Source organism: Octodon degus, unplaced genomic scaffold, assembly GCF_000260255.1.
Source record: "Octodon degus isolate 3935 unplaced genomic scaffold, OctDeg1.0 scaffold00038, whole genome shotgun sequence".
NCBI lineage: Eukaryota > Metazoa > Chordata > Mammalia > Rodentia > Octodontidae > Octodon > Octodon degus.
This window is the reverse complement of record NW_004524614.1, coordinates 8,099,034-8,118,921: the sequence shown is the minus strand read 5'-3', so window position 1 is coordinate 8,118,921 and position 19,888 is coordinate 8,099,034. Positions and strand designations below refer to the sequence as shown.

Sequence of the window (19,888 nt, the reverse complement as noted above, 5' to 3'; positions counted from 1 at the left end):
GTGACTCATCCACATGGCTGACACTGACAAAGGTTCTACAATCTGAGGTACAGGATCTCAGGATAAATCCTGAGGGGATTTCACTGACCTTGTCGGACCCAAAAGCTACAACTCTTGTTGCATAGGTCCTGCTTTACCTTGGTCTTAACCACCCAGCAGAAAAGTATAAAATCGAAATATAAGAAATAAAGCCATGCTGTTATGTTGAGCTGTGGGGGACTCAGGTCAACAATTTCTGACATTGCCAGTTAAGTGGAAGACCCAATACTACGATGGGCTACTGGACTCTTTGAGCATATTTTGCTGAGTTTACACACCTATAATATTCAAATAACAGATCTTAACACCAAAAGGGTATACAGATGAATGTTCATTTTGTATCTGTGTATTCAAAGTGGTTATGATAGATATATAGTTACATTCTCTTAATGAATAGAATGATTTGTTCTAATGGTGTTTGTAAATAGGATATCAAGTCTGCATCTTCTGCAGCAATTAACCAGTAAGAAGAATGTATGCGGTCTGTTAATTATTGAAACTGTCCTACCGATTTGATTTGAAATTGTCTCATTGCTATTTATCAATAAATTTATGGAAAAAAAAGAATGACAAATTTGAAACATTTGTAGGAAAATGGATGTTCCTGGAAAACAATGTTGAGTGAAGTAAATCATCCATACAATCTTAAATACCGTAGAGTAGCTCTCATTTGAGTGAGGCAAAGTACAAACAAAGAGAATAAAGGATGGACAGAAGGAGGAAGGGGGCAATCTCTTGCAGTCAAAAAGTTGTCCAAGAGAACAAGGGTTAGAGGTGAGGACGACGGGAAGGGGAAATAAGAATAAAGATGCACCGCATACAGGAACGTAAAACCCCAATCCATATAAACATTACGTGCTGTAACATGGGCTATGATTGATAATATCAACAAAAATGAAAAACAAGATAGAGAATTACAGGGGAGTGGGATTTTTTAAAAAAAGAAACAAACTGTGGCATGCCCATGTAATCACACCCCAGGATGACTGTGACCTGCATGAGCTGTAGACATGCACTAACCAAATTATTTTTAAAAAATTTAAATGTCAGTGAAATCCAAAGAAATCAAATATTTTCAAGATTTCCTTTAACCCTTTATTCTGTTGTTTATCTCTGCCAGTGTTGATCCATTCTCTAATACTGATTGGTTAACAAAACTTTAGAAAATTAAAAGGGCCTGCCTACAATGGCAACTGCTTAGGAGGCTGAGGCAGGAGGACTGACAGTTCAAGGTTGGCATAGCCTGGGCAATTTAGCCAGATTCTGTCTCAAAATGTAAAGAAATAAACACTACTGAGTCTACAGTTTAGTACATCCTGGACTCAAATCTCACTACTGCCAAAATAAAAAATTAAAGGGCCTGTGGACAGTTGGACAAATTTTGTCAGGCTCCTCAGATTGCCTCAGAATTAAAGCAAGTTCAGAAATTCACGTAAAATGTAACCGAAAAAGAGAAAGAACAGTACCCAGGCCAAATGCCTGAGGCTTCCGAGTACGCTAAGGCTGCAGAGACCTAACCTACGAGGACCCTCCTATTTCACACTAGACACTGAGCTCCCCTCCGCTCTGCACAACAGCCAACCACCTAGGACAGCACTGAGGACAGCGCTGACAAGAACAGGAGTGATAATGGAATTGCAGTGCAGAGAATGAGCAGGAATGCCGCTAGCGAGCAATGAAAACGGAGATGGACGAAGGGAAGGATTTGCTATAAGGTCAGGCACATCCCCCCACCCGCCTACCTGCCCAACCCTACTCCCTCCCCAAGCCTCAATGTCAGGTCCCTAGAGTGGCTGAGTCTCAAAGGCTCCCAGCCTCCCTCTATGCAGCCCTGTGGCTTGCTGACACCCTGGGATGTCACTTCCCTTCCCTTGTCAATGAGGAAAGATTCCATCTACACAAAGAGCCCATTATCCACTGGCATTATCCACCAGAGAAGGTGCTCTTGTAAAGAAGAGCAGGGGAGAATGCAGGAGGAGAAAAGTGACTGGAAGGGGTGAAGGCAGCAGCCTCTCCGTGCTCCTGGCTCTCTCCTTGTCCTCTGGGACATTAGGAATTTCAACCTCCAGGAAGTGGGAGCATCCTGTATCTCACGACAGCTTCTTGGAGGCACCGTAACTTATGTCACTAAGATCCAGATTTCCCCACGCAGGTGTCGTGAAAGTATAGGGCTGCTCAGGGCTTCCTGTTTGGCAGCCACTATGACCAGCGCAATGGCGACTCTCCTCACAGCTTCGTGATCAAAACTTATGTTCTAAACATACTTTCTGCAGATTCTGGGAGATCTGTTACTCAAGAGAACTTATCACAAAGTGTAAGCCTTAGGTCTCATTTCTCTCAACAACAAATGAAATGTTTTACTCACAAAAAGCTTGGGAATCCAGACATCAAAAGTCATTCTAGCCCAACTCAGAAGGGAGACAATGGGTGGTGTGGGGGGTCTCAAAAGAGCAGCCCATGGCTTTAAAGGACCTGTGTAACTCTGATGCTATGGGAGAAATGTTTTAATAGGAAAACTAGACAAGTCCCCAGCTGCATTTTCAGAGCCCTCAAAGTTCAAGACAAAGAGGATGTGAGATCCTGGACAGTCCTCTTCACCAGCGTCAAGGGAACCTTAAATAGTGGCCAGTATATCATTCAGAATTATCACCTCTCCCGCCAGAAAAGCAGGCAGCATCCCAGCAGTTCTTCAACAGTCCGAGGGACCTACCTCTGAGTTCTCTCCCCCAGATAGCCCACGAAATACTTTTGCCTCACAAACAAGTACATCAGTCCAGCAAAGGCGGCAGGAACTAAGAGGAGAAATGAAAACACCAGGTTAGTTTCGCAGACCCCCAAAAATGGTTCAGAAACACAATAGCAATGTGGTCATTAAGTGGCCACAAAATCTAGCAGAGCCCATGTGTTCTGATGGTGGAGGCTGGCATGAATTTCAGATAGAAACTAAACAGCTAAAAGAAACTTAAGAATTGTAATGATCACACTGTCGTTACCTTATACCAGTCTCATGGTGTGGCTTATGAAGATTCTGCCTTTCAGGTAGTGTGAACCCTTCCAGTGTGACAGGCATCAGTGTGTCTGTTTCTAGATGGAGAAAGTTGGGCCCAGGTAGTCAAAGAGGTATGTGAAGCTGCCAGCTGTAAGGAGGGGAGGATAGGACTTGAACCCAGACCTTTCCTCTGATGCCCTTGGAATCACATCCTGTACTCCTGGAACTCCCAGTAAAATATTCTTTACCTCTTCTGGACTGTTGCTACTGTTTCTAGAAGGACTCTCAGGAAGGAGATTCTCTCTGCCTTCTTGCACCTCAGAAAAGAACCTCAGGGAGCCCCTTGGTGGCTTCAGGGAGTCCTGAACTTGGAGTTGGAAGTCAGACAATCCTGCTCTCCAAGGAGTGGTGCTATTGACGCTTAGCTCATTCTGCATATGGACAAAGGGCTGGTTGTAGCTTTTTTTTTCCTATTAGAAATGAGTGACAGTGGAATTGGGTCTTAGTTATGAAGGTGCTTGGAAAACTTTCAAGCATTATTTAAATACCAAATTAACTGCTGCTTCTGGTTACTTTTTGTATGTCAGTTGTCTCCCTGGCAATAAGGAACTCAGGTCTGTTGGCTTCCCAGACACCCAGGAAGGAGCACTTTACTGTCACCATTTGACAGAAGAGGAAGTAAGTTAAGACCAAAAGATTCATGAGAACAACTGTCCCTTCCTAGATCACCTTTGTGCCTGCCATATATAAATTTTCAAAAATTTTTGTCAAGTGAATTAAAAAGTTAGGCAATTAGCACAGAAGTCAAAGCCAGGTCCTTCTGATTTCAAACCTATCAGCACCACCACCTGCAGCATCAATGATGGCAGTCACTGAGCTTAAGCTGAACCATCCAAACCTGCCCTTTTTGTGGGTCATAAACGGACTCTGGCAAGTGGAAGGCTCAGTCTGATGCAGGCAGCACAAAGTCAGGGTTTCATGCATATTGCTCCCCTTGGTCCTCCTTAGGACAGCAGAAGGTCCATGATGGCACTGTTTTCTAGTGAGGAAACTGAGGCTCAAAGGGCAGAGTAAAGAGCCCCCACTAACAATGGAGTTGCTGGATTTGTCCCAAATCTGTCACTCCCCAAGATCCAATTTTTTCCATAGATGTTCTTCCAAAATACTGTTGTTTTAGGGTGGGTGAAAAAAAATGGGGCACCTAAGAAGCTGTGGTTCATCCTGTTCTCTGAAAGACACAAGACTGTCACAATCTGATTTGCCTCAAGGTGGTTCCTGGGTTTTGTCACTTGGATGGCTCTGATCTGACTTTCTGGCCCATTTCTCTTTCAATGGGAAATCAATTGAACATGAGCTAATAGAAATTAGCTTGGAAGGGCTCCATGCCCGTTGTCCTTCAGCAGGGGATGACAGGGACACCAGTGGGAACCTGTGCCACCAGGAGGCGACAAATCCAGGCTGTACAAGTCTGAAATTTAAGCAAGCCATTTGTGTCAATGGAACTTGGGCTCCTGCTCAGTAAAGTGAGGGCTTTGAGCTACAATGCCTTCCACGGCTCCTTTCAGCTGAAAACCTCTACCATCTGGTCTATGCAGAAGCAATGACAATCATCAACCAGTTACCACTGCATTTGAGCCCAGCAATGCCTCTGCTTCTTTTGCCAGGCTCCAAGCACCATCAGGCTCCCTTGAATTTACCTTACCAGAGCCACTGTAGATTCACCTCAATTAAGCACCATCTAGGACATTCAATGAGCCATAACTCCCAGTATGCATGGGGTGGGACTTGATTTTTCAAGTAACATTAGTCATGTTTCTCATTTCACTCAGGATAGAAATTGGAAAATGGTGAACTCACTGGCACCTTCTAGGCACTGAAGGTGGCGATGGGGTGTCGTGGCCTCTGTCCTTTCTAATAGGTCTGACTCTTGACAACAGTGTGTTCACTTTTCTAGAGTCTTTCTTGCCAGCCAGTTTGTCCTTTGCAGTTATCTCTGTCTTACTTAGCTCTGTATATCCAGATACAGGACTTGCATATAGTAGACACTTTGTGTATATTTATTATATAAGTGAATAAAGTAAGAGGATACTTGTGAAAAATCCAGAACGGACTGGAACTGGAAGACAAGGGCTCTGATCCTGCCTTGGTGGCTCACCAGTTGAGGAACCTTGAACAAGTGACTTTACCTGCCTGAACCAAAATGCCCTCAAAGGTAAAGGGAGAACGAATATCTACTCTATCTACTTGCAGAGTAGTGAAAAGATGGTAGTGATTAAGCAGCTCATCAGAGGATTGACGTGGCCTTTTCATGTGACTCCCGAGGATCCACAAAAGCTGGCCTGCTCACACCAAGCTGCCACCAGACAGAAGCCAACGGTGGCCATGTCTGTGGGATGTTAAATCTCCAAAGATGCCTAAATAATGTGCCTCTAGTTTCCATTCAATTTTAAATCAACACTGGGAATTGATCTGTTCTTCCGACCTATTGAAGTCCAGACTGCGAGCTGCTGATAACCCTGGGGTAGCTGGGGACTTGGAATGCAGCCCGCGGCTCCACAGGCACATGCCCAGAGGAGCGCCACCACGCCGGGAGCTTATTAGCAGAAGAGCCAAGAGACAGCAGTCCTGGAATAGATCCCTCCGGCACTCTCATTTATAATGCCCTTGTATCTGAGCTAACACTGCTTGTGGATTCAGAGTCACATTTAGCCTTAAACCACCCTTGTCAGCATGCAGCTCTCAACCAGCCACCAGGGAGCACGCATTAGCAATGCATTATCACACCATGCTGCACCGCATGGCTCGCCTGCGACCCGGCCTCCCCAGGGCTCTCGGCTCCGCCAGGCAGCACAGGTCTGAACTGGAGGTCAGGCAAAGTCTTTTCAACACAAATCCCGCCCTTTGAACTTCTCTGAGAAACACAGTACAAAAAAAGAGCATGCAAAGGCAAGTCCAAATTTACCTTGGCTACAAAGAAGCCCAGCGGTCCAGAGCACCACAAGAAATGTAGGGTATGCGTCCACACAGTTCTGGCTGTGGGATAAACAAGAAGGAGAGAGATCAGAAAAACCCACTGTTCACTGTGGTCTGAAAATGAATCGAAACCCCAATTTCATAATCACCACTGCACAAGGGCCACACAGCCCCTCTCATTGCTTCACCCACATCTACCCAGTATGACGCGCAGCCAACGGACAGCGGTGGGAAGCAAGCACATGCTCAGATTCCATTAACTCTCTTCGCACGGCAAAACTGACCAGAGACTTAAGTTTCCCGATGTACTCACTTTGGCAGGGTGTCTGTTGCTGGCAGTGCCTGTGCACTTATTAGTGTTTAAAAGTAAGCAATTCAGACAGCAGGGTGTGGCCTTACGTGAGGCAGCATGGCCGAGGAGAAAAGCCCAGCTGAGGTGATGCTGTCCGCACGGATCCACCCATGTCTGCAGACTGGGCTGAGACAGTGACGTAGCATGAAGGAAGCCTGAATCCATTCAAAAAGCCTATCTGGGAAGTTAGCTCGCTGGCAGAGCCCTCACTGTCCTGGGAGCAAGGGGTGCACTCCGTTCTAAGCATTGCGCTGATATTTTCACCTGTCCTCTCTTCTACACTCACCACATTCCCATGAGTATACAAGACAACTATATGAGTTTCTACCAGCTATTATTGTAAACAGGGGCCATCAACTTGATGGCTTAAAACAAAATGAACATGTGTCTCACAGCTCTGGAGGTCAAGAGCCTTAGAAGGATCTTACTGGGCTGAAAGCAAGGTGTGAGCAGAGCTATAACCTGTCTGAAGCTCTAAGAGTAGGCCCATTCCTAGCCTCTCCAACCTTTCGAGACCCCTGGTTTTTCTTGGCTTGTGGTCCCTTCCAACTTCAAAGCCAGGGATGGTTGTTGGAGCCTTCCTGTTGTTTGTTCAGGAAGGTAGACAGAGTCAGAAAGGTGTTGTTACTGTTGCTTTTGTGGTAATAGAAGTAGAACCCAGGATCTGGAGCATGCTAGGCAAGAGCTCTATCACTGAGTCACACCACCAGCCCCAGTCTTTCCAGTGTTAAATCATGTCAGCTTACTCCACCCCCATTTGAAGGATCTTTGCAATTATACACCAAGTCCTACCCAAATAACCCAAAATGATCTTCTTTATGTCAAAGGCAACTGGTTACCAGCCTGAATACTTTCTTCACGTGAAACACAATGTCTCCTAAATTCTTGGGATTAGGGATGTGGACTTGTGTGGAGAGAGCGCAGCACTTTTCTTCCTATCACAGTTCTACTGTTTCAGAAAATAATCTGAAGCTCAGAGTGGCAGACTAAGTTGCCCAGGATCTCCCAACCAAGTAAAGCCAAGTTTGTACTTGATCCGTCTGTCTCCAGATCTAGGCTGTTAACCCTTTGACCATACTAAATTAAACAAGAGAGGCACTCATAAGGAATCTGCAGTCTAGATCAGGACAATAAACAGTAAACGTGGAATGCCAACAGAGCAAGATATGACAGGCGCATGAGTTGGGCAAAGAGATACAGTAGAAGGGGCATTTGACTAGGACTAAGTCCTCATCCTACCTTTAGCCAGTTTTTCACTATTGGCAAAGCAGTGCCTCTAGACTTAGTTTCCTCATCTGTAAAACTAAAAGACTGAAAACAACTCTGAGATCCAAGGAAGTTCTAGGAGTCAATGGTCTGATGTGGGGTGTGTATTATTTCTCTCTAGTAACATCAGCATAGCAGCCCGAGACCTTGTTAGGTAGGCAAATGCATGTGTCCATCTCAGACCTCCAGAGTTAAAACTGAGAAAGAGGCTCAGCAATCTGCTTTACCACAAGCCCTCCTGGCACATGCTGAAGTTTGAGGACCATAGGTTAATGGGGTTCAAACTACACAGGTAAAAGTGAAAATGTGATTTTCAAGATGCTTCTTTTTAATTGCTACCATCAAAAACTTGGGTGCTAGCGCTGGCCAGATAGCTCAGAGGATTAAAGCACCTGCTTAGGCAGATGCAGGGGCCCGGGGTTCAATCCCCAGCCTTGGGTGCATTGAGACAGTGAATGAGACTGGGTGTGGTGGTGCATGCCTGTAATCCCAGCACTTGGGAGGCTGAAAACAGGAGGATCACTACGAGTCCAATCTACATAGTGAGACCCTGTACTAAATACATTAAAAAAAGAAAAAAACTTGAGTGCTGTATGCTCTTTGAACCTGGGAGGCATGCCCCAAAACATTTCCCAGAGTGACCCTACTGGGAAGTGCCATGCACCTTTTTTAGGAGGTGGGACCTAATGGGAGGTCCTTACGTCACTGAGAATGCAAAATAAAAGATAATAAGAAGTAGGGAGATCTCTTACAAAAGGAATGGGAAAGCAGAGATGGAGAAAAGGGGGAGGGAGGAGAGGGAAAAGAAATGTAAAAAGATGTATTATGCATATTTACCAGCTCTCTGCAAGAATGTAAGCATTACACATTGAAAACATGCTAACAAAAAACAAATTAAAGGAACTGGATACACATACGCACACACACACACACACACACACACACACACACCAGTGTCTTCTCTCCTCCTCCCTCTCTTTCTCCCTGTCTCTCCTTCCTGGCTGGACATGTCCCTCACTCTGACATGTGTTCCTGCTATGATGTGTTTGCCCCTCCAGAATTTAGAGTCCCTATTTGCTATTCAATAAGTAGCCCAAGACAGGTATTTCATTATAGTTATGGGAAGTTGTTTATGCATTTGAAACAGGCAAAACTTGATCCATACTCTACAGAGACCCCCAAGGAACCAAGCTGTCCTTGCCTGGTCACATAGACCATCATGATCCTCTGATAGCCAAAAGAGCCTTCCTTGGAGAAGTTGCTAAGTGTAGTGGGCAAGCAATCCATGTATTCCTCTTGGGACACAGGCACAGCCTAAGCCAGGCACAGGACAGGAGGAACATACCCCTGGAGACCTTGAATTTTCACTGATCTGGTAAACACTCCAAGGGGTAGGAGGCCTTTATGAGGGGTCCATTTGGATGCCACAAACATACAGGTGCAAAGTTACACCTGTGCGCCAGCCTCACTTCTATTCTATTCTTATCCATTAGAGCAGGCACAAAATTGCAGCCTCGGGACTGAGAAAATGTGATTCATTTCCCAGCTGAAGAAAACTAGAGAAAAAGAACTCCTTTTTCTGTCAGTTGAATACCGTGTTATATCAATGGGATATAATATCTATGCTTTTGTAGATGGAAAATCTATTTCCTCTGCTTCCTCCTCATTCTCATGTTTCTGGGTCATTTTGCTTCTTTTCAAGCAGTGATTTTTCTTCTGGTTAAAAGGGAAATAAATCCTTAGTTGTCCCAGAATTTTCTCATTCAAGAGAACTGTCCAGTGATGAGTCTGTCCTATTATTTCAAGTCACCTTGGGTCCTAATAAAATATGGTCTGTCTGGAGTTGAACAAAACTCTCCCATCAGAGAATGGACTATTCCTTGCAATTTCTAGAATATTTCCTGAGTGTTATCCCTCAATGAAGCTCAAGCTTGTCCCTCTTCCCACTCAGGATTTCTAGCACATTTGTCATCCCAGTCCCCAAGCCAGTTTGCTTTCCTCCCACACACTCCGTGGGGAGTTGCTGCTGAGCAGAACTTGGGGAGCTCTGGACAGTGGCACAGCTGAGCCCTGCCATGGAGACGCTGCTGTTCGTGGGTTCACACAGCCCATAGCCAAAGCCAAGGCTGCTTGTGTGAACGCAGGTGTCTTCCTGGCCTCTTGGCACCTTCGTCTGCTCAGCTGTAAGAGGTGAAGGGGACCTTAGAAACTACCCTGCTGGACTGTTGGGAGAATTCAGTGACAGGAATTCTGTGTGTCTCACAAGAATCACTCAGCAAATGGTGGCTACTATGGTTCCTGTGTCTTCTCTCTTCCCCCAGTGACATATCTTTTTCTAGTGTTATTATTATTATTATTATTATTATTATTATTATTATTGGTGGTGGTGGTGGTACTACTATGGATTTTCTTTTAGGGAGTTTCATGTCATTTCTTTCAACAAAACTGACAAGCTAATTTTGATTCACATTTCTTGAATATGAGTCGTTCAGCAAATCTTCCAATAATTTACTGTGCTATCTTCGGTCTCATGCCCTATACTCTTCCTGGAGAAAAGAGCTGGCACTGTTTTCCTTTTAATTTTTCTCAATTTCTCAGAATATAATAGAGGGATGCTTCAAGGTTCTGATAATTGTTTTGGATTGATTTAGAATAAGGAACTATGAATAACAGTCAATAAACTGTGTCAATACTAGTCAATAAGGTCATTGTGCACTTAGCATCTTCAAATAAATGTACACGTCTACATGACTTGAAAGTGAGGCCATGGTGAGGGTCAATCGATACAGGAGAACTGACAGGTTTTCAAAATGTGTTTCAGAAAAAAACAAGAATGTGGAGACCATTTGTGATTAACTGACAGCCCTTCTTAATGGCCCAAAAATCAGTGTCCCTTAATATGTCACAGGTTCTCAAAAGCAGGGTGTCAGGAACTAGTCCTTCCCTGCAAAACGTGTAAGTGAGCCCTGGAGCTGGAATCCACAGAACACCTGTTGGGGAATTATGCGTCTCCAGAGACCCAGTCTACTTTCTGTTCTCACAAGAAGGATCCTAGGTCACCTAACCTAAGGGTTTTTCTTCCAAACCTCAGCGCTGACCAAGGTGGTCCTGTCCTCTGGGAACAGAGCACTGAACTGCATTTTTTTTTTTTTTTTGGCCTGTGGACAAGAGAATCAACCTCCAGCTCTTCCCGGCTCTCAGCTCCTGACTCGGTGCTGCCCTTATGGGAGGCAGATGGTAGAATAAGTCAGTGTGGAAGGCTGAGTCCGAGCTGATGAACCACCTATGCCAGCTGAGCTGTCCATTAATCCCCTGCCTCAGAAATGCCATTTCTATCTGTCAAAGTTGCATTTTATGCTGAAATAAAATGCATTAATTCACTAGTATCACTCTTTGCATTTTTCTTTCATCTCCAGGGCATCTAAACATTTACAATCCCATATCCTATCAGCCAATGGCTTTGATCATGAAACTCTGACAGGTATATTTATGTATAAATTGTATGCAGTACATGTGCTGTCAATCTGGTTATTTAAAATGAATGCAGCTTCATTTCTTATGTTTTGGATAGCAAGATTAAATACATGTTCTTTTCCTCCTGCACCCCCATAAATATCTTACATCCCTTTCTGGCATTTTTAAGTCCCTTGAGGAAGCTATTGCTGGGGACAATGTCATCTAAAGCACCACATAACCCCCTCCCAGTAGTCTGCTGGCACAGCCAAGCACCCTGGGTGCCTCTGGCTCTTGCCAGTATGCAGTAGCCTGTGCACTGATCTCTGGCCATGTTACGGTTTGAACCTAGATGTTCCCCCAAAGACTCATGCAGTTATGCTTTTGGAGGTGGCTAAATCTAAAGTCTGTGACTGACTCAGAGTCCAAAACTGGAATTGAGGGTGTGAGTGCTATATCTGCCCTAGGGCAGGTAGCGTGCACACAATATAAAGGACAGAAAGATCTCTCTCTCTCTCTCTCTCTCTCTCTCTCTCTCTCTCTCTCTCTCTCTCTCCCCACCCCTTCCCTCTCTCTCTCCCTCCATCCCTTGTCGCTCTCACTGCTTTTGCTGTCTTCCACCACCATGAACTGTTGTGATCATGGACTAAAACCTCTACAACCTGAGCTAAATAAACCTTTCCTCCCTTTAACTTTGGGTGTCCCGTATGTTGTCTCAGCAACGAGAAAAGTAACTACTAAGCCCAGCCATTTTTACAGTTCACACTGTCACACTCATGCCATTGTTGGGCCAGAGAGGAAATGTTGTCTATAACAGAACCACAGCAGTGCCTGAGCAATTTTCCTTCTTGGCTGTGCCACCTGCCCTTGTTTCTGGGCTCGCCCTGCATTCTGCCCTCTCCCTGCATTCTTTTCCTGCCCCTCTCACAGGAACTAAGTAGCAAAGACTCATCAGTTTTGCAAATGGCTGGAACTCCCACACAGGACCTCTAAGTAACAACAACTGGTCACCCCTTACTCCCCTCTTTTGCCTTCTTATCTCTGGAGCCCTATATAAATGCAGAACCTCCAAACCACCCTGCCAACCACCAGCCAAAGTGCACTTCTGCAATTTAGAGGCCAATAGCCAGTGAAGTATAAATACACTGGATTCTTAGCAACTGCTGTTTTGCTCCTGGGGACAAGTGACAGAAATAGGACAACTCAGCCTGCCCTGTTCGTTTGTTACCAACAAAATGGAATCTTAACTGCTAAGAAGATGCAGTGAAATTTCACTGTGACTTCTCAGAGTGGAGGAGCTAGGCCATATTTAAGAGTGCTGGTGGTGTATGCCTATAATCCTAGCATGCTGGGAGGCTGAGGCAGGAGGATTACAAGTTCAACCCCTGCCTGTGCGCCTTAATGAGGGAAAGGACTGAAAAGGAGGCTTCTGATGTGGAACTGTCCCATCAAGCACCCTTGGAGTCAGCGTGATCCACGAGAAGCCATCAGTGGCCATGGTGGTGGGCGACTACTCATCCTTGAGTTTGCGCTATTATTGTCATTCTAAACACACTTTCCTTAGGTGACCCTGAATCCTCTTGGAAGGAGCTCCGGGGACCTTAGAGTCACCTCTGGGCTGGAGCTCCCAACTAAATGACTATCTTGGATGTTTCTAGAACTACGGAGGCTGCTATCCCACCCCATGTGCCCACTTCCTTTCTTCTGACACTCTCAGACACTAAGATGCTGAAGGGCATCCTCACATCCTCCACCAGGCAGGAACCCACCTCCTGGGCACTCCAAAGGTTGGCCCAGCCACTCATGCGGCCTTGCAGGTGACCTTCACTCCTGCAAGGAGGCTCCCCAAACCCCTATCTCTACCCTGGTAGTCAGCAGTTCAGGGTTTGGACTCACTTGGCAGTGTAGACGCGCTCAAAGGCGAGTGTTCCCGTCCTCTGGAAGCTCCGCCCATTCTGGGTCTTGCTTTCGTGCTCCACCTTGTGGGCAAAGAACGCTGCCAGAGAGAAAAGTTTACATTCGGTTCATACCAGACGTGTTGAGGAATCTGCTGCTTTACTGTAAAAATTAGAACATGACAATGGTTCCTTGAACCGAGCTCCAAATTGCCCTAAATGTCCTCCATCAAATGTCACTTAGCAAACATACGTTCAGCCGCTGCTCTGGCCTGATTGCTGTTTGGTGCCAAAGATACAAGAGTGAGCAACACAGAGGCCTAGCTTTCAGGATCTCACGATCTGAAGAAATAGACAAAAAAAGTAAAGCAGAAATTCCACCAGAGATGATCATGTCAAAATGAATCTTCGAAGCCCAGCGTGGCACTTGGGAAGCTGAGGAAGTAGGGTTACAGTGGGTTTGAGGCCAGCCAGAGCTACAAAATCAATTCAAAATTAGCCTGAGCCACCTAGAAAGACCGTGTCTCAATTCCTAGCCCCAAATGGACCTTCATGAGAACGCAGTTCCATCAGGGTGTTCCTAGTAGACCTACTACCTCAGACACAATCTGAAAAACAAGCAGGAATTGGCCAAGTAGATGAAAAAGCAGGGATGAAAGGGGCATCACACTTCTCCGGAAGAGCACATGCAAAGGTCCAGCAGTAAGAACTGCTTGTGAATTAAAAAATAATAATAATAATTGTTTGTGAGTCAAAATGTCCTGCTTAGGACAGGAGGATGGAGAGGGTCGGGGAGCAGGACCCTTCTAGAACCACAGAAGGGGCCAAAGAGGTGGGCCATGAGTTGCTCCTCCAGGGACATAGATCTGTTGTTGCCTGCCTCACCCCTGAGACTTGGCTTACATCTGAAGCAAAGCAGTCCAAGAGCTTTGGCCAAGAAGTTTGCATTCTGGCAAGGACTCTGGAGGGGGAGACGGATTGCTCACCTAAATGCAATACGTAAATTAAAATTTCGCAGTGTGTAGAGCTGAGGTTGACAAGGAAGGGAGCTCCTACGAGAACACCATCAGGCATTCCACAGGGTGTACAGCGTGGACCCTGTGGGAAAGCCAGGCCTGGGCCAGGCCAAAGGTGGCCATCAAGAAAAGTCCTCTGGACTGAGCAAAGTGTCTGGGACCTTCACAAGGAGCTTCAGAGCCTCGTTCTGCTTGAGAGCAACAAGCAGGTATGGCAGGGTGGGGGAGGGGAGCGGGGGGCAGAGGCCGCTCGGGGCACAGTTTTGCAGGGGGTGGTTCTAGATGGGGTGGTATGGGAATGAATGGCTTTCTTCTCTCTCTCTCTCTCTCTCTCTCTCTCTCTCTCTCTCTCTCTCTCTCCCCTCTCCCCCCCCGTTGTACTCCTATACTCCAACTTGTGAAAGGAAGGGAAATGGTTGGGCTCCTTTTCTTCATTCGATCTCATGTTAGCCCCCTCAAGAAGACATTAGCTTTATTTTGCCACTATGCAGGCATGGTGGTACACGTCTGCCTCATTCTGAGGCAGTAAGATTGCCGCAAGTGCAAGTCCAGCCATGGTTATACAATGAATTCAAGGCCAGCCTGAACCGCACAGCAAGATACTGTCTCCAAAAAATAAAAATAAAATAAAATAGGTGTGCAAAGCCCATCGTTACAAGTTGTTCAGATGAATAAAAGCTGTCTAAGTTACTCTTCTTTCATTGCTGGGACAAATACCTGACACCCAAAATGAAGGAAGGAAAGGTTTATTTAGCTCACAGTTACTGGAGGTTTCAGGCCATACTCAGCTAGCTCCAAGGCAGAGTGGCACATGGCAGAGGGCAACCTTTCAGGGCAGCAGCAAAGAGCAAGAGAACGAAATGGAAGAGTAACAGCAACAATGGCTACTGAGAGGAAGTCTGTCTCTCTTAAATCACATTCAGACTCTCTGTCCCAGCCTGGGGGAAGTATGCATACCCATAATCCCAGCAGCACTAAGGCCCATAATCCCAGCCTTGATCATGAGTTAATCTCAAACTCTAGAAGTCTCTGCCCCCATGGCTGCATGAGGCTTTGGGAGGACAACTAGACACAAACAATGCCAAAAGCCTTTAATTTGGGGGAAAAATACACTGTTTCTGTAGGCACATGCCCCTCTGAGCCTGTCTGTACAGCTAAGAGAACTTCTGCCTTTAAGGTAGACTGTGACATTGTAGGTTGTGGTATGCAGGCCCTCACTGAGCCATGCACAGGAAGGACTGTGAGCGGGAAGAACTGTCCCCATTCTGTGGACACGGACGCCACCACTCAAGGAGATCAAATAACTTCCTCACAAAACAGGAGTGGAGATGCTGGAAATTCCCCTCTCAACTGAGTGTGTGAGGATGTGTCTCCGCTGCCATAGGAAAGCTGGCTGCATGAATCCATCTGCTGTGCAGCATGCAATACACCTGTCCAGTGTAATACCTAGCAGAGAGAACAAGAGAAAATCCAGACCCGGAGATGGTGTCCCTTGCCCTGCGCAAACAGGTTAAGAAACTCAGGTTCTTTCCTCACCTGGCAACACAACTTGGGTATCCTTCTCTGCAGCTACCTCTCTGCTTGCTTTCTTTGTTCAGAAAAATGAACATATTCTTTTCCCCAGGTTAAGCCCCCCACCGATGATCCTGGCCAATTTTCTCACCCTCCTTTGTGCTTCATCTCTGCTCCTATCTCAGCCTCTTCTCCTCCTCTTTATTCTTGAGACACCATCAGGTCTTTCTTATCCACAAAATGAAACAAAAGCCAGTCTGCCCAGTTCATTGCTCCACTAGAATCTCCCTCTCCTTCCTTTCTAAGCCACACCTGTAAGCACCGGCTACTTTGTCTGCCCCACATGGCCCATGCACTGCCCTCTCGCTTGTGATCCTACAGTAGACTGCAGAAGTGCGCCCAAAGGCCATGAGTGCACCAATCTGGGCTGGCTGCTAACACTGAGCCAAAACCAGCAGGAGACGCATGCAAATGGGCTGCAACCTGCCATGGAACACCTCCACATGCTGGGGCTGCTAGCTACCGTTCCTGCGTTACCTCGTGCAGTACCTACAACAACCACGTATAAAGATTATTGCTAGCTCCACTTCTCAGGTTAAAAAAAAAAAATGTGCAGGTCAGAGAAGTTAAATAATGAGAAATGATATATTGCAGAAGCATCAGACACAGTCTAAATTTTTCTAGACAACAACACAAGGACCATGGGACAGCAGATGCAGGGCAGATTTCAGCTCATAATAAAGAACTTCCTAAGTAGTGAGGGCTGGAATTAATTAATGTAAGGCAACCTAAATGATGTAAGTGTCTCCTTTCCGTAGTCATACATTTAAGTTAGAGCCCCAGCCTGACCCTTACTGCCTTTGGGACTTTCCACCAGTGGTATGACTCGTCCAACCTGGCTGCACATCTGTAAAATGGAATGAGTAACCATGTGGATTGCCTGGGTACAGGGATTAAAGGTGAAGATACAATGAGCAGATCAATCATTGGGCTTGCCCGAAGTGACCTGCCAACAGGCCTAGACATGGGAGAGGCAAGCTCAATGGTATACGAACGCCCCATTACTCTAGTGCTTATGCAGGAGCAGTGGGGGATGATGTAAAGATTCCTGCTCTGAGGCTGCCTCATGAGTCCATGATTCTGCATGTAGAAGCCATCAAACACTGAGGTGCATGGCTAAGCCTTCCGACCTGGTACCCGTGAGGCTCCGTGTGAGCATGAGTGCTGGGGTGGCACAGCAGGAACAAGGGGCGCTCAGCTTCCCTCCTTAGCACGATGCTCCCCAACACGGCAGGCCCATGCCATCTTCCTTACTGGCCACAGAACAAGAATAAACTTCCAGGAGGCCACCTCTCCTGGAGGAGAGAGGAGCATGCTAGCTCCTCCCACCTCATCCTACAACCAGGGGGGCTGTGGCAACAGATGCCTGCCAGAGGCCACCCTCTCCCTGCATTCTCCGCTGTCACCACACTGCCTTCAGTGGGTCTTATGTGGTGCCCTGGAGCCCTCTGCCCCTTCGCTCACCTTCTCTCAGTCTCAAATCTCATTAATTTGGTTTCCAGCAGAAATCACTTTCCCCAAAGGCAGATGCTTCTCTATTTACAGTGCAATTACTTGCCAGTAAACCCATCATAACTTGAGACGACAATAAGTCAAAATGCATTCAGTCCACCCAAGCCTGTTGAACATCTCAGCTTAGCCTTTTCGAAACATGCACAGAACACTCCCGCTAGCTTACAGTTGGGCAAAGCCATCTAACACAAAGCCAATTTTATATTATTGAGTATTTCATAGAATTTTCACTGATGGTGAAAAACACAGAATGGTTGTATGAGTATACTTTTTCACTATTGTAAAGTTTAATAATCATAACTTGAATCATCGTAAGTCAAGAAACACCTGTGTTTTTCCCAGGCTTCCTCCTGTCAGAGATGTTGGCCCCTCAGTGGAGAAAATGAAGGTTCTCTGCTGCTATTAAATGCATCCATCTATGCTCCCTGGAAACCCAGGCTTTGATGGTTCTGGTCTGGATTTTCAACTTGCTCTGTTCTGCCACACTTACTTTCTGCTGGATGGAGCTAGAAGAGGGGCACAAGTTCAGAGATCTTGATGACTAAATAGAATTTGAAGGCACAGGAAGACGTTGCAGGAGGCAGGTTGAGCTGTGCCAATTCTCCAAAATCAGCTCAACAGAGTATACCAAGACCACGGCCACACGCTGTCATGTTTGGTACTGTACCTTGTTGCCTTGGGACACAGAGTGTTCAGTGCCTGATAACAATAGGGAAATTCTGGAACAGGAAGGTTCCAGAATGGCACTTGGGGGTAGGGAGAAAGGAGCACAGTTTTTGCATATTTCTTCAAACTCTGCAAGATAGGCTTAGTGTTGTAACATTGAGGTTAATTAGAATTGCAAAGAGAGGCTTGGATGTACATCTAGACCTCTGTGTTTGCCTAAAAACTCACAGTACAAACAAGTGAAGGTGTTATCTCTCAACCTATTTGAGTTTTCTTGTTGCTCAGAACAAATATATGCAGCAGCTACAAAAAGTCCTCAGAGAGGATTTCCACACCAGCTGGGGAGTTCACATTCTTTCCTAAAAGGAAAGCATGACCAACCTCTGAGAGGTATGCAGAGGACCTGTGGCTTTCCATGGGCAGCAGAAGCTCCCTTCCCCAGGTCAAGTGGGACAGCTCTGCTCAAAGTCATTCTGGCAGCACATTGCCCTAGCTGAGAAGAGATGGGTGATAATGCGCATGCCCTGCTAGCCCAACCTGCTCTTCTGTTTGCCCAACAGGAGAAACTCCCCAGCCTAAAAAGGTAGCTGCTCTTTGATCCACACTTGTATCTCTCCAACCAAGAAGGCTCCAGTACATGCATCATTCTCTGGAACTCTGTTCATGTGGTTGTATATTCTGTTCTTATCTATTTTGCATGGTTTGTGAGGGGTCAGGGCCTTAGAGTGTGGTTGTGAAGATACTGATATTTGGCCATCTATAATTTCACCTCCTCTCCCATTTGTGCTATAGACGATTTTGTCCCATCTGCCAAAACCACTAGGACTCTTACCATTCCCCACTAGTCTGTTCAAAGTTTGTTATGCTGCTGTGGAGAAGCCAATAGCTTTGGGATAGAGCAGGATCCGGTCCCTGTCATCTCAGCTAGGGGAGGAGAAGAGGCTCTGTTCACCCAAACAGCCAGATAGCTTCCCTGAATTCTCTCTGAACTGCAAGGGACCAGGTGAGAGTGAACCTGAACCTCCCAGCTGAGCCCAGCCCTGCAGGGGCAGGTGAGAACACAGGGATCCCCTATCATCTGATGAACAGAAGGGGAAGGCCAAATGTGAGACTCTAGCAAGGCTGAACGGGTGCTCCACAACAAATCATGCAACTGTCTTCAAGGTTGGGGCAGGGGGCAGGGGGATCATGGTTACCGCTGTCTTTTTCTTTTTGTCTTTTTTAAAAAATGTATTTGTAACAGGGTCTCACAGCTCAGACTCATAGTGATCCTCCTGTCTCAGCCTCCCCAGCACTGGGATTACAGGCATGTGCCACCACGCCCAGTCTTGATGGCCAGCTCAGCGTGCCAGGGGGTGGGACTGACACAGCATGTGGTGCCAGGGATTGAACCCTGGTTCCTGTACTTATCTAAGCAGACACTCAGTCTTCTGAGCTATCTTGCTGGCCCATGTTGTCCTTTCCTGAAGCTGTCTTGCTCGCTGGGTACCCCCGAGTGGCCAGGATTCTTTGCAGAGCAAGGTCTCTGGAGGCATGCGCAGCTTTACCAAAAGCCCTTGTCAATTCACAGGGTCAAGGAAGCCCTGCGTAAAAATGCAACAGGTTGAGGAAGTGGTGGCTTAATAAGCCACTGGTTCCCTTTCTAAGCTGCAACATGATTGCGTGCGATTTTGAGTGAAATGTTTAGGCTCAAAAGCTGCAAACCGCAGCTCCAGAGAGGAAATACACTTGGAGTGTGCAAAGTTGCACTCTCTGATGTGGGAGGCTGAGGGGAAGCCTGGCTCTAGGTCCAGAGGAGGGAATCACAGTATGTGGCACATTCTAGATGGGGACAGGTATCAGAACACACCAAAGTTCCAATATTGACACTTCCAGAGTTTGACAGTGTATAAATATTCCGTTATTGTCATTAAGCCATGGCACTTGCCCTTAGCAATTACCTTTTACATCTTATTAAACTGTAAAACACAAAACCGTTGAAGATTCCTATAAAAATATTCTGAGCCACCACCCCCACCCAACCCCCACCTCACCCTAACTCAAAAGTATAAGGAGATAGTTCTAGAACCCTTCCTTCCTTTTTCAGTCTTGGATGTCCTGCCTGGTTTCATACTGAGAGCAAAGTTAATGAGAAGGCAAATTGCAAGCAAACTCT

At 46.2% G+C, this 19,888-nt stretch overlaps 1 protein-coding gene across 1 annotated transcript in view; it reads right to left on the bottom strand.

The window, feature by feature from the left end:
* The window catches only part of Alox5ap (arachidonate 5-lipoxygenase activating protein), a 31,126-nt gene that overhangs the window by 10,337 nt on the left and 901 nt on the right, over positions 1 to 19,888 (bottom strand). Inside the window, exons 2-4 of the mRNA XM_004631060.3 lie at positions 12,969 to 13,068; positions 5,991 to 6,061; positions 2,750 to 2,831 (exon numbers count right to left, since the gene is read on the bottom strand). Of these exons, the coding sequence (XP_004631117.1) occupies positions 2,750 to 2,831; positions 5,991 to 6,061; positions 12,969 to 13,068 (253 nt within the window). The remainder of the gene's footprint in view (positions 1 to 2,749; positions 2,832 to 5,990; positions 6,062 to 12,968; positions 13,069 to 19,888) is intronic.